At 42.2% G+C, this 14,419-nt stretch overlaps 1 protein-coding gene across 4 annotated transcripts in view; it reads left to right on the forward strand.

Annotated features, from left to right (window-relative positions):
- Positions 1 to 1,839: 1,839 nt before the first annotated feature.
- Adamtsl1 (ADAMTS like 1) overlaps positions 1,840 to 14,419 on the forward strand; it is a 933,106-nt gene continuing 920,526 nt past the window's right edge. For all 4 annotated transcript variants that reach the window (XM_076564473.1, XM_076564474.1, XM_076564475.1 and 1 more), the window contains exon 1: positions 1,840 to 1,994. In XM_076564473.1, coding sequence (XP_076420588.1) covers positions 1,908 to 1,994 — 87 coding nt within the window. In that variant the 5' untranslated portion in view covers positions 1,840 to 1,907. The remainder of the gene's footprint in view (positions 1,995 to 14,419) is intronic.

A 14,419-nucleotide genomic window follows, 5' to 3' on the forward strand; every position in this document is an offset into this window, starting at 1 on the left:
GGTGGACCAGGTCTCTTTTTGCTTTCAGCCTGGTGTTTCAGGTATCCCCACAACATGTGAGGGCCTCCTTCCCATCAGTACACCTTCCTTCAGGTGGCAAGCCTGTGATTTACTCATCCCAGCACGTCATTTTCTGTCTTCCATAGAAATCTTTCCTGTTTTCAGCCTCTGAAATGTGTGTGTGGGGGGATGGGGGGTGGAGGGGTGAGGGTTGGGGTTTCTGGGATGGAGCTTGCTCTTTCCTATTTACAATTTTTTAAGTGATGTAAAATCACAACAATTTATAAAAAATTTGACCTCTGAGCTTAGCACCCCAAAAAGCAAAAAAAAAAAAAAACAAAAAAACAAAAAACAAACAAACAAAAAACCAAAAACAACAACAACAACAACAACAAAACACCACAAAAGTATTTTTTTTCATGCTTTGGGAATTCAATAAATAAACATTATGAGTAACCAGGTTAATTTCTGAAAAACGACTCCCTTTAGCCCACAAAAATAAAACGCCAGTCAGAACACAAAAATGGAGGTTGGAACATTTAGCATTTATTTCCTTAAAACCTTCAGCCATGACCTTGCCTCTCTCTCTCTCTCTCTCTCTCTCTCTCTCTCTCTCTCTCTCTCTCTCTCTCTCTCTCTCTCTCTCTCTCTCTCTCTCATTGGTAGACAGTGGGCACATCTGTGTTCCTCTCTGTCGCTGACAGGCTGTAATGTTGAAGCATAGTTCCCAGTAGGTAGGAAGGAATTCAGGAATATGTGGACCCAGTGAATGGTTGCTAGGGAGTATGGCAGACGTAACTCGCTGCTGGGTTCATCCTTGTTAGCGCACATGGGAACTTCACAGAAGTGATTTCAGGAGGGCAGGGCTGACTCCTTACAGTCAAGTTTACTGAAGTAGGGCCAGCTCCCCGCCTCTTCCAGCTTTGCTGCCAAGGTTGGAGAGGGGTGGAGTGGCCTGGAAGACCGTTGGGAGGGTCAGGACTTGCTTTCTTATAAAGATGCTTTGGGTGAGTGACTCTAGAGCTCCAGGCATTCAGGAAGAAAAGAGCTGGGAACTGGTGGCAAAAGACCGCAAATAGAGCGCAAAGTTTATTTTGTTTTAGAGTGAGCTTGAAGTGTAATTAAAACGTGGTATAAATCAGAGAAAGGGAGAGAAATAACCAACAAAGTTAATGCCATTGATCCCATCCCTTGGGCTCCCCGCTCTGCCTGGCGCTGGCTCCAGCTCCAGAGCATCGGAACTCGACTAACTGTTGTGGGTGCCAGCGGCTCAGGAGCCAGTTCTCCTTTGCCAGTCTCACCCCTCGGATCAAACCTGTTCCTTGGTAGAATCATTATGAGAGACCTGGCGACAGATGCCTCCGGACAAACATGGTCCCATTCTGTGTGGTCGCAAGTTTCTTAAGGGTCGCCTGGCCGGGAAAGGTCTGGCGCGACCCGAAAAGCAGCTGGGCTCCTCAGAGCACCCAACTAGAGTGAACTTGCTCCGGGGCTGGCCCGGGCACTGGTTCCAGGGAAAACACCAGCACCCGGGGGGGACTTTCCTTCTCAGGGTCGGGCAGGGTGGCACTCCAAACCCGAGCAAGGTGGGCAGCCCAGATCCTCCTTGAAAATCAAGAAAACCGGAGGCGACGAGCAGCCCCGCTGGCTTTTTCCGGGCGCACACCGCACTTTCCTAGAGGCGTTTGGACGACCCTGGAGGGAGGAGCAGGAGGGTGCTGGGGCGGGGTCGCCGAGCCACCGGGCGGGGACTGCCGCCCTGGCGCGGACCGCCCCCAGCCGGGCGCACGCGCTCCCATTCAAAGCCGGCGGACTGCGCGGCCGCTGCGGAGACGCGCCCACCCGCCCCAGCCCTGCGCCTGTCAGCCAGGGGTCCGCAGCCACCGCTCCGTGTCTCCTCCAGGACCATGTCGCGCCTGGTGGCGCGCGGACCCCGGGGGTTCTTGGCTCATCTCATCGGTGGCACCTGGTGCCTCCTCTGTGTCGTCGGACAGGTAGGACAGCCGGAGCGTCTCCAGCTCCCCTGGACTTTTCCTCCCTCTTTCCCCCCCTAGCCTCTGCTGGGGCGGGAGTGTCACTTCGGGGAGCGCTCTTTTTTCGCGAAGCTCTATCGCGAAGCTCAGCCGTCTCGGGGGGCATGGGACAGGTGGCGGAGAATTCTTGAAGCTAAGGCGGGTGCCCGCGTCTAGTGCAGCGGGGTCAAGCTCTGGGCAGAACTTCCTGGGACCCTGCCCCGGCTTCTCGCCCGCGCCCAGGTCTCTCTTCTAGCTGGGCAGAGTCCAGCGAGAAGGTGGTGGCTGAGCCCCGGAGCTGTCATTTCCCCGGAGCGCGCCATCCGCATCCCATCTAGGCAGCCCTTTGCTGACTCCCTCTCTCGCTTTCCTGGGAGAGGCTCGGAGGGGAGGATAGCACACTCATTCCCTCTTCAGCTCTTCCCCCTGAATATCTGACATTGTCACCAGAGTCCCTTTGTGTCCTGGGAGGGCTGTGTAAGCGTGAGAACTGCAAAACAGGTGGGCTTCCCAGTAGCCTGCGGGGGTGTGGGTGTGGGTGTGGGGAGTGACCTGCGTGGTTGCAGGAAGATTGGTTCTTGCCACACCCACCCCGAATCCTCTCACAATTTTTGCCTGACCCGGCAGAAAGTGGGGATTCTTCAGGCTACCTAGAAGGGTCCTGAGAGTTATAAAGCCCACAGTGGTATTACTGCCAGAGCTGGAGCATCTGCTTAGGAACTAGAGCAGAGGGCAAGGGAGGGTCGTGTCAAAGTGTGAACCACCTTGGGATTGCTTTCCAGAGTCAGGTAACTTTTAATTAACACTCACCACTTGGGCAGCTTGGTCTTAATTTCGCCTACATGGATGTGATTTTCACAGGATTACTTTGGTAATTCTGGGAAAATGCCCAAATACTCTTGGCGGGAATTATCGCCAGATAGCCTCCTTTCCTCTGTTTTGATTACGGAGACTTGTCCAAATTGGGGGATTTCCTTCCTTTGCTTTTACATATGCTTTGAAATTCATTTTCATATCTCTGTGTTAGTGGTCATTTTCATGGCAGTGGTGTACTTTTGGAGAGAGAGGATCAGGTATGACTGCCCCTGAGAGGCCCAGAACAGGCTGGGACAGAGGGGAAAGGGCTTCTTTATTAGTGAAACTTTTCAGGCTCCCGCTTAGTTTGTGGTAGAACATACTAGAAACAATAATGTTATCAGCTTGTTTTGTGCTCGCCAGCCTTAATCCACGGCAGGTTTCTCAGCTGTTGAGCTGGAACAGAACGATCTATCTATGGGAGTTCTTGTGGTAATGGACAAATTGCAGGTGGACTATATCAGCTTCCTAGAGGAGTTGGGTGTAACCGCTCCCAGGTGATTGCACTCTGCTGTTAGATTGAAAACCACAGCGGGGAAAATGTCCTGTCCTGAGGTGAGCAGTTCTTACAGAACCATGACTCCCAATCTATACTTAAGAACAATGAAGACAGCTTAAGCATAAGCATAGGAAATTTCAAGCTTTTGGTACTGACTCTGTCTTACTAGTCATTGGTTGAGGCTCTTCCATGTCATCTTTGGTGTATTGAGGGCCTTGGCCTGAGTTCTCCAAGGTACTGCCAAGCGCCAACAATATCAGACAGGTTCTCAAATTAAATCGAGACAGCCCCCTCATCATCTTGTTTAAAATGCTCACACGGATAGAAACTCTACCTCATCCTTGAGGTTCGGATAGATTGTTTGCTAATACTGAATCCAACAAAGGTGTTGAATAACCCATTAATGAATTTTCTTAGAGTTGTGGGATTTATTTTATTTATTTATCTTTGTTTGTTTCAAATGCCTACTCAAACCTGTTAGACATCACTCTGGGTTTTCTTGGCATTCAGAGCAAACTGAACTCCCAAACACCACATACCTGTTCTCCTCGACCTGCATGCAGCACAATCACTCCTCCTGGAGGAAGCTTATAAACACAGATTTGGAATTCCAAATGGGCATCTCAGAGCTATTCTACTCCTCAGGGCTGCTCTGCTCCTCAGAGCTGCTCTCTGCATGAGGAAGCTCACAGAACTCATCAGAAGTGGAAAGGGGGAAATGGGTTCTGGTATATCCTGGTAGAATGTGGATGCCTTTGAGGGTCTTCTTGGATAGAAACTGGAGTAGCTGCATTTACAGTTTATTGTTTTCCTTTAACAAAACCCACATGGACATTTCCTAATTATCAAGTAAAATAGAACAGAAATTTGAGGATATTTAGTATTAAATCAAGAAATCAGTCTCTAGCCAATTGTCAGTATCATAGTATCTGAATATTGTTTGGAATTATCACAGTTCTTATACTTTCAAAATGAAAACACTCACTACATGAAAGAATGTCCACTATTGTTATCAGACCTTTCTTGAGTACACTGAAGCCACAGGAGGAGTGAGGCCATCAAGACCTGCTTCCCAATCAGATTGCAACAGGAGTTCAAAGAACAGTTTCAATGTATTTGAGAATTGTTTGGAAATTCAACATTTCTTTCTTCTCATTTTCTTTCTACCTTCAGGAGTTACTTCTTTTTGCTTCTGATTGTTATTCCCCTATTTTGTAAGATCTCTTGGCTCACTCCTTAGGTTCCCATGAAGCTGATTATTTTACTGATAAACTTCATTTTGTAAGCTGAACCCAACTCTATACCAATACTCAAGTTGCCCCCACATAAGGACATGCAGTGCAATGTCGTTATCCTGCACGGATAATGATAGTCAAGTGCTATGTTGGTAATGAATACAACCCATTACTCCTGCTTTAAAATGGCACTTTGTGGTGGTCATTCAAACAAAAGAATATTTTCATCCATGGTAATATTCAAATGGTGTCCTTAGGAATTCAGTAGCGAAGTGCATAGTTCCAAGAATGCCAGAAAGAGTTTGTGGTTTCTTGGATTCATTCTCAAGTAAGAACTTTGAAGAAGACTTGCTTGTGCTTTATTCTGTGGTGTGCAATTGCTGTTGTTTTATTGTCTTTCATTTTTGCCAGAATAATGACAACTCTGCATGGTTGAAAACAAACCCAGGGCTTTGAAAAAAAGCTCCTGCTTTAACTGCTTGCCCCAGGCAGTATTTTTGTTTGTTTTGTATATTTTGAGATATAATTGGCACACAGTAAGCTGTTCATGTTTAAAATGTAAAACTTGGCAAGTTTCAACATAGGCATACTCCAATGACACCATATTTACCAAATGTTTTCATGGCCTTTGAAAATGCTTCCCTCTCATTCTTATTTGAAGCCAACATCATCAGGAAAATAACATTGTTTTGTTAGTATACATTACATTTCATGATATTTTCTGTTAGTGGACTGATACACTCTTATCACTTATGATTTGGCTTTTTATTTTATTTTTTACTCGGCATAATTATTTTGAGATCATGCTGTAGCATGTAGCGATAATATTTTGCCTTTTGTTTCTGAGCATTTATCTCACAGTTTGTTGCACATGGGCTTGCACCTATTGAGAGCTGTGCATCTCTTCTCTCCTTGGCTGTTACAAATAAAGTTTCTTTGAACATTTGTGCACACAAATTTACAGAGACATTTGGTTTCAATTGTCTCTTGATAAAAGTTAGTAGATTAATGGTTGACTCAGATTATAAGTGATGTTCAACATTTTAAGCAACTAAGATTTCAAAATGTTCTAAAGTTAGCTAGTCCCTCTTTATCTACAGTTTTGATTTCTGTAGTATTGGTACCTGTAGTCTGAACATATTACATGGAAATTTTGAGACATAAGTCACAATTTCTAAAAACTTAAAATATGTTATTGTTATTATTATTATTATTATTATTATTATTATTTGCTATTGTTTTCTTCCATCACATGTATGTTCAGGAAGTCACATGATACCATCTCTCGTTTATTGCATCTACTGAGATACAGAGGTGCATTGCCTGTGAGTAAAGGGAAATAAGTTGTGTACCATTTTGCATCTTTTGCAGTGATGTGTGGGAGTTGCATGTCCTCTGCATGCTTACCAATACCTGGTGGTCTTTTACCATACAAAGAGTGATAATTCAGTCTTGGTTTTAATTTACAATTTCCTTCTAATGATTAAAGATGTTGAGCATTTTTCCCTTTGTTTTTTTAGAAACCATACATAGTCAGGCATTTCTTGACAATAGAGATACATTCTGAAAAATGCAACATGAAGTAACTATCAGTTTTTGAGAGTACTCACAGACAGAGACTATGTCTTGTGGCTAATTTTATGGAACCACTGTCATGTTGGTGGTCATTGGAGTGCCATTTGGTACATGAATAGAAACTTCAGCAAAGTTTCTATCAATTTTTTTCATTATTAGGTTGTTAGTTTTTTTATTGTTGACTGTCCAGGATTCTTTTTATATTCTGGCCATGAGTCTTTATCAAATGTATGATTTAAAATTATTTTCTTAAAAGTCTTTGATGTGCCCTGTTTTTCTAAACAATGTCTTTGGATGGTGTTCAGTAACTTTTTCTTTTTTGTGTGTGACAAAAATACCCAACAGAAACAAACTGAGAGGAGAGTATGAAGGGATGGGAAACTGTGATCAGGCTGGGGAAAAAGTAATTTACTAATTAATTAAAAGAATGGCTTGTGGTGCAGCACTTGCCTACCATGTGTGAGACCTTGGGTCACAGCCCCAGCACAGGAAGGAAGTGGGGAGGGAAGAAGAGAAAGGGGAGGAGGCCAGAGGGAGGGAAGGAGGGAAGGATATGAGAAGGGGAGAGAAAATCCAGCTAAAACTTGTGTAATGTCTGTACACTGAAGATCATCGAGTAATACTTAGAAGATCTAACTAAGAGAGATGTGTACAGTATTCATGGTCATGAGTCTTGATGTTGTGAAGAAGTAACTCCCAGTCCCTCCCCTGAACACTCCCCTGTAGATGAATGTTTTCCTGTGTATAATGGTTTAATAAAATGCTGATGGGCTAGTTGCCAGGCAGGAAGTCTAGGCAGGATAAACAGACAAGGAAAAATCTGAGAAGAGAAAGGCTGAGGCAGGAGATGCCAGCCCGCAGTCCAGGGAGCAGCATGTAATGGCATACAGGTAAAGCTATGGAAAGCATGAAAACATATAGATTAACAAAAATGGGCTGAGTTTAAGTGTAAGAGCTAGTCAGTAGTAAGCCTAAGCCAATGGCCGAGCCGTTTTAATTAATGTAAGCCTCTGTGTGTTTACTTGGGTCTGAGCAGCTGTGGATTGGGCGGGACACAGGAAAACTTCTGGCTACACTCCCTCTGCCCCACTCCTCCACATTTCTTTTCAGGAAAGGACAGACCTGACATGTATATCAGCCAGCCATGGTATAGCAAGTTGCAGTAAGATTAGGCACCCTCTTCTATTAAGACTGGACAAGCCAACCCAGTATGAGGAAAGGATCCCGAAAGCAGGTAACAGAGTCAGAGAGAGCTCCTGCTCATACTGTTAGGAGTCCCATGAGAAGACCAGACTATACAACTCTAATATATGTGCAGAAAGCCTAGATCAGTCCCATGTAAGCTCTCTGGTTGGTAGTTCAGTCTCTGTGAGCCCTTCTGAGCCCAGGTTAGTTAGTCTGTGGGTTTTCTTGTGCTGTCCTTGACCCCTCTGGCTCTTATAATCCTTCCTCCCCCTCTTCTACAGGATTCCCAGAGCTCTACCCAGTGTTATACTGTGTGTCTTTGCATATGTTTCTATCAGTTGCTGGATGAAGCCTCTCTGATGACAGTTGGGCTAGGCACCTGTCTCTAAGTATAGCAGAATACCACGAGGCATCACTTCATTGACCTTTCTTTTTTTTATTGCCAGTCATGTTTGGTTCTATCCTAGGTCTCTAGGCTATCCAGCCTCCGGGTTCTGGCCCTCTAGGCAGTGTCCCTCTCATGGTATCGTTCCTAAGCTGGACCAGTCTTTGGTTGGCCACTCCCATAATTTCTGTGCCACCTTTACCTCAGCTCATCTTGTAGGCAGGGGAAATCGTAGGTCAAAGGTTAGGAGTGGTCTAGTTTGGGAGTCCTAAACTCTCCACTGAAAGTCTTGCCTGTTTACAGGAGATGGACAGTCCAGGTTCTGTATCCCCTCCACTGCTAGGAACCTTAGCGAGGGTCACCCACATAGATTCCTGGGAGTTTCTATTGCATTAGGTTTCTAGTTTATCCTAGAGATTCTCCCCTCCATTCTGATTTCAGTTGTCTCTCTCAATCCTCCCTCCCTCCATCCTCCCTCCACCTTATCCCTCCTGTTCTAATGTCCACACACCCATTTAGAATCCTCCCCACTGTCCACCTGTGATATCTATTCTATCTCCCCTTCACAGTGGGAGCCATGTGTCCCTCCTTGAGCCCTCCTTGTTACTTAGCTTCTTTGGGTCTATGGATTATAGCATGGTTATCCTTTACTCTTCGGGCCATATCCTTATGAGTGAGTACATACCATGTTTTTCTTTCTGGATCTGGGTTACCTCACTCAGGATAATCCTTACTAGTTCCATCCATTTGCCTGAAAATTTTCTGATGTCATTGTTTTTAACAGCTGAGTAATATTCCATTGTGTAAATGCACTGCATTTTCTTTATCTATTCTAGGTTGCTTCCAATTTCTGGCTATTATGAATAAAGCTGCTATGAACATAGTTAGGCAAGTTTCCTTGTGGTATGATAGAGCATTCTTTGGGTTTATGACCACGAGTTGTATAGCTGGGTCTTGAGGTAGGTCAATTGCCAATTTTCTGAGAAACAGCCATATTGATTTCCAACATGGCTGTACAAGTTTTCACTTCCAGTAGCAATGGATTAGTGTTTCCATTGCTCCACATCCTCACCATTGTGAGCTGTCACTTGTGTTTTTGAGCTTAGCCATTCTGACAGGTCTAAGCTGGAATCTCAGAGATGTTTTGATTTGCATTTCCTTGATGGCTAATGATGTTGAACATTTTTTTAAGTGTTTCTTGGCCATCTGAGATTTTACTGTCCAGAATTCTCTGTTTAGAGATGTACCCCATTTTTATATTGGATCATTTCATTTGTTGATGTCTAGTTTCTTGAGTTCTTTATATATGTTGGAAATCAGCCCTCTGTCAGATGTGGGGTTTGGGGAATATCTTTTCTCATTCTGTAGGCTGCCATTTTGTCCTATTGACATTGTCCTTTGCCTTACAGAAGCTTTTCAGTTTCATGAGGTCCTACTTATTAATTATTGATCTTAGTGCCTGCATGATTGGTGTTCTATTTAGGAAGTTGTCTCCTGTGCCAATGCATTCAAGGCTATTTTCCACTCTCTCTTCTTACAGGTTCAGTGTGTCTAGATTTATGTTGCGGTCTTTGATCCATTTGGACTTGAGTTTTGTGCAGGGTGATATATATGGATCTATTTGCATTCTTCTACATGTTGGCATCCAGTTAGACCAGCACATTTGCTGAAGATGCTTTTTTTTCAGAAATGGCCAGTCTTAAAAAATGTTCTATGTGTTAGAATTAACACTTTTACAACTTTACATCTTTCCCTGGTCAGTTTGTCTTCTGTAAATGGCCTGCAAATATCAATGAAGTCAGCCTGGCTGATAGCACTGTTCCAATATTTTCTATGATTTCTGGGTTTTTTTTTGTATATTCATTGTATCAATTTTTGAGAGAGAGACCATGAAGACTTCATCTATAATGTGTTTGTTTAGCTGATTTTTGCTTTATTTTGAAGCTTTGGTGTTGATACATATGTGTTAAAGAGAACTAGCTCAGTTTAGCAAATGGTACTTTTTATTTCTACTAAATGACACTTTCTATTCCTAGTAATACATGCTTTAAGTATACTCTGCCCTTATTAATATTAGATTGCCATATTGCAGGTTTGAATATGTTAGTTATTTCACAGTTATTGTAGTCTGATGTGAATGTGATTTATTAATGTATTTTATGAAATTCCAATATCATGGAACTATACAAACCATTTTTTCAACCTTTCATTATCTTTATCACATTAAAGTCAATTATAGTATGCATTATGTATTATATATAATATATATTATAATTATTATAGTCTCTACATAGTGGATCATTCTGTTTTCTAGTACATTTTTTTTTGTTTTTTTGAGACAGGGTTTCTCTGTGTTCTAGTACATTTTTAATCTTTCTTTCTTTAAACTATTGACTTGTGACTCACATACCATATCATTTACCCTTTACAAATGTATAATTCAGTGGGTTCTATTAGATTTACAGATAAGTATGGACATTATCAAGTTCAATTTTATACTTTCTTTGTACCCCAGAATCCCTGTAAAGAATACCAATACATATTTATGGGGAAAAAGAAACTCATTTTTTTGTATATGAGCCAAAACATTAAGAATCATTTTTAAAAGAATTCTGTTTCCTTTAGATACTACCCTGTGTCTTAATTACTATTCTATTGCTCTTAAGCAACACCATGACCAATGTAACTCTCATAAAAGGAAGTGTTTAATTGGGAACTTGCTTACAGTTATAGAGAGTTAGTCTGTTGTGAGATATTTGATTACATTGTGTAAAGATATGCCACTGTGATTGGTTTAATAAAAAGCTGAATGGCCAATATCTAAGCAGGATTTTCAGGGCAGAGAGGATGCTGGGAAAAAGAAGACGGAGTCACCAGCCAGACATGGAAGAAGCAGGAAAGCAGGATAGACAGTATGCAGATGAGGTAAATGAGCCTCAGGACAGCATATAGATGAATAGAAATGGGTTAATTTAAGTTATAAGGGCCAGCTAAAAACAAGCCTAAGCTATTGGCCAAGCTTTCATAGTTAATAAGAAGTTTCCATGTGGTTATTTGGGAGCTGGAGGTGAGACAAAAAAAAATCTGTATGCATTAGTTCATCATCATCATGATGGAGAGTGTGGTGGCATGCAGGCAGGCATGGTGTTGGAGAAGTAGTTGAGAGTTTTACATCCTGATCCACAGGCAGCAGGAAGAGAGCAGTGAGATGAGGCCTAAAAGCTCATTTCCACTGACATACCTCCTTCAACACAGCCAGACCTCCTAATTCTTTCCAAATAGTTCATTAACTGGTAACTAAATGAGTCTATCAGAACCATTTTCATTCGGACCACCACATCTTGTAACTCTCCTTCACTTTAGTCCTAAATAACACAAATCCATCTTATTTATTGACTCTGGATTTTCATGAGTGGCATCTTCTAATATATGGACTTTTGAATTGACTTTTACTTAGTATGTTTCAAAGGTTCATCTAAATTGTGGCATAGATTATTCCTTTTCATGGCTGAGTAACATCTCATCTATTAAACACAAATCATTTTGTTTATTGATAGACATCTTATTTTGCTTCACTTCTTAGGAATTATCAATAATGCTGCCATATACATTCACACATTATTGTGTGGACATGGATCCATTTCTCCTTGGCACTGTGTATAATCTTGGAAGAACTCCCAGGGTTGCAATAACTTTACATATTCCCACCAGCCATGCATGGTGATGCCAGTTTCTGCACATCCTCCCCAACACTTGATATCATCTCGTTGCTGTCAGAGCCATTCTGAAAGGACTGGATAAACATCTCAGGGTGGTGGTTTCCATTTGTATTTCTCTGACTTTCAATGTTTAGCATCTTTTCATTTACTGTTTAATTTAAAGTCGGTCACTAATCACCTTGGTTAAAATAGAAACCCTCTTCTGTGTAACTGGTAACTGTCACTCTCCCTCCTATATCCTGTGAAGCTGTCACATAGCTCTAATGCCCTTTCCAGTCACAGGGGACCCTCTGCTCTGCCAAAGTCTCTCCTTTCATGGTCTTGTTGTCTCCACACCTGGTTGTTTTCTGCACAGCTACCCACAAAGCTGTAGGAAGGAGACCTGACTCTGTGTTTTGTTTTGTCAAATCCACTGTGCAACCTCCAGCAAAGAAATGGGTGTGAAGGCAAAAATTTGAATTATTTGGATTCAAATGATTTGGAAAATTATTCTGTTTTCTCACTTGTTTGTTTTTCATGGCATACGGCCCTAAGTTGAAAACAAACCATTTCCTGACCCTACTTCCACCAACATTCCCCTAGATTGTAGTCCTTTTCTGGTGTTTCCTAATGTTGTTGAGGTGGCCAGTGTACTTTTTCATCATTTCTGGTGTCTTTAGCCTGAATTTTTGCTGTTGTCATCTCTGGGATCGTCTAGAACCTCACGCCATGTCTGGTGTTCTAAAGCTGTCAAAAATTTTCTGCAAAGGGTGTTATAGTAAAGATCTCATGTTTATGGGCTATGCTGTCTGGAACCTGGCTACCCAGGTGTGACGTTGTAGCAGGACTGCAGACTTCGTGAGCAGGTGGATGAGTGAGCACATCCATACTTCAATATATCATTTACAGAAGGAGGTTATGGGCTAGAACCGGTTCATCAGCCTTGGTGTTTCAACCACTAGGCTAATGTTTTATGATGCTAGGCCTTGGTGTAGGCTATTTAAATTTGTTGTGCTGTATTGTTTGTGGCCTTCAGTGAATCTGTGTCACTTTGCTTGGAGAATGTTGGCTGTCACAGACTTTTTATAGTTTCTTCTATGTCTTATATACTTGCCTTTTGTTAGACACCTATTCATTACTATTCTCCTGGACTGGACATCTGTCCAGTACAGTCATTTTTCTTGTCTTTATTTCTTTCATGTTCTGCTATGGTTACACTTTCTAAAATATTTCCTTTTCTGACAGTGATCCTTTTATAGACCCTCTGCCAATATGCCAAGCTGTGAGCATATCGTAGCCCCCTTTACATAGCACCAGGTAGCCCCAAGTACGAAACCCTTCTGCAGTCCCATAGGCCAAGTAAGTGTGTCTTCCCCTTCTTCTGCTTCTCCAGAGACACAGTTCCATGAGTCAGTAACAATTCCACACCAAGTTGTCCTCTTCCAAAAATGTATTGGCATCTTTTGTCTGCTGTTGCCTTCTTTCCAGTATCTTGTCATCTTTATTTATTTACTGTTATTTTAGCAGACATCTGGGAGAGAATGGAGAGAATATAGTGTTCAACCTGCTGTGTTTAACGGGAAGTCAGTGCTATTCATTTTCTTTCCTTATTCCTATTTTCTTGTCCCGAGTCATTCCCAGATCCCAGGGCCTCATTCTGATATGATGCACACTCTCACACACTCCCCATCTAGCATTATCAATATCAGAAAACAAAACAAATAGCAAAACAAAACCAAAATGAAGACAAGAATCAAGCCTGGGACTGAGGCTGAGTAGTGGTAGAAGACCTCTTTCTGGATTTGAGAGCCTCTGTACAGCAGAGAGAGTCGGAATTTTTTTTTTTTCAGAACATGGAATCTTGCTTACTGATGGCTTTCTGGGGGCCAAACACAGTCATAGATCTTTTCTCCATCCCTACATTCATCTGTACAATGGTTTTCACATTTTTAGTAACTGTTTACTTTCCATTTTCTGCTTAAGTAAACACAGCCTAACCAATGTGATGAGTGATGGAGCATAGAAGTTTTTTATTGTTTTACCAATTTTGATGTTCCTATTTGGACACAGTTTTATGAGAGAATATGGAATTAACATGATGTAAAAATCTTGCCTTGAAATATCATATATGTATTAAAATTCAGTCTTCAAGGTGTGATTGATATTTAGACTTTTTGTATGTTTGGTGGATGATGGAGATGAGTCAAAATGAACAGGGAAATAGTTTTGATTCATTATTGATTCCATGTCAGTTTTAACCCTTCTTTTTGCACTGGGATGATATCTAACTGGAGACAGTATCCTTTGGGGTAATGGAAAGGTGGCATGGGGGCCACACATTTCTTTTCTACTTTGCTCATTATCTTGGATCTGTACGGTTAGAAGAAGTACAGGGGTTCTCAACCTTCCTAATTCTGTTGCCCTTTAATACAGTTCCTCATGCTGTGGTGACCCCCAACCATACAATTTTTTCCATTGATACTTCATAACTGCAATTGTGCTAATGTTACGAGTCATATTGTGAATAGCTGTGTTTCCCAATGGTCTTAGGCAATCTCTGTGAAAGGGTCATTTGACCCCCAAAGGAGTCTTGACCCATGGGTCGAGAACCACTACTTTAATGATTTATTTAATCTTGTGGTCACAAACTTCAGTGCTCCTAAGTAATTTCTCCTACATTGCACAATCGAGAGATCACTAATGGATGGTGCTGGATAAGTAAAAGCTGGGAAACGTCTTTTGCATTTACTGTGGGTTAAATTGTGTGTGTGTGTGTGTGTGTGTGTGTGTGTGTGTGTGTGTGTGTGTGTGTGCGTGCACACGCGCGTGCGTGTGTGGTGTGTCTATAGGTCAGAGGGCTTGCAGGAGTCTGTATCTTCCTTACATTATGTGGATTCTGGGGATGGAACTCAAGTTATGAGGCTTGATAGCAAGCACCTTTACCTACCGAGCTTTCTCACCATTTTATTGTAAAC

This window comes from Peromyscus maniculatus, chromosome 2 (genome assembly GCF_049852395.1).
Source record: "Peromyscus maniculatus bairdii isolate BWxNUB_F1_BW_parent chromosome 2, HU_Pman_BW_mat_3.1, whole genome shotgun sequence".
NCBI lineage: Eukaryota > Metazoa > Chordata > Mammalia > Rodentia > Cricetidae > Peromyscus > Peromyscus maniculatus.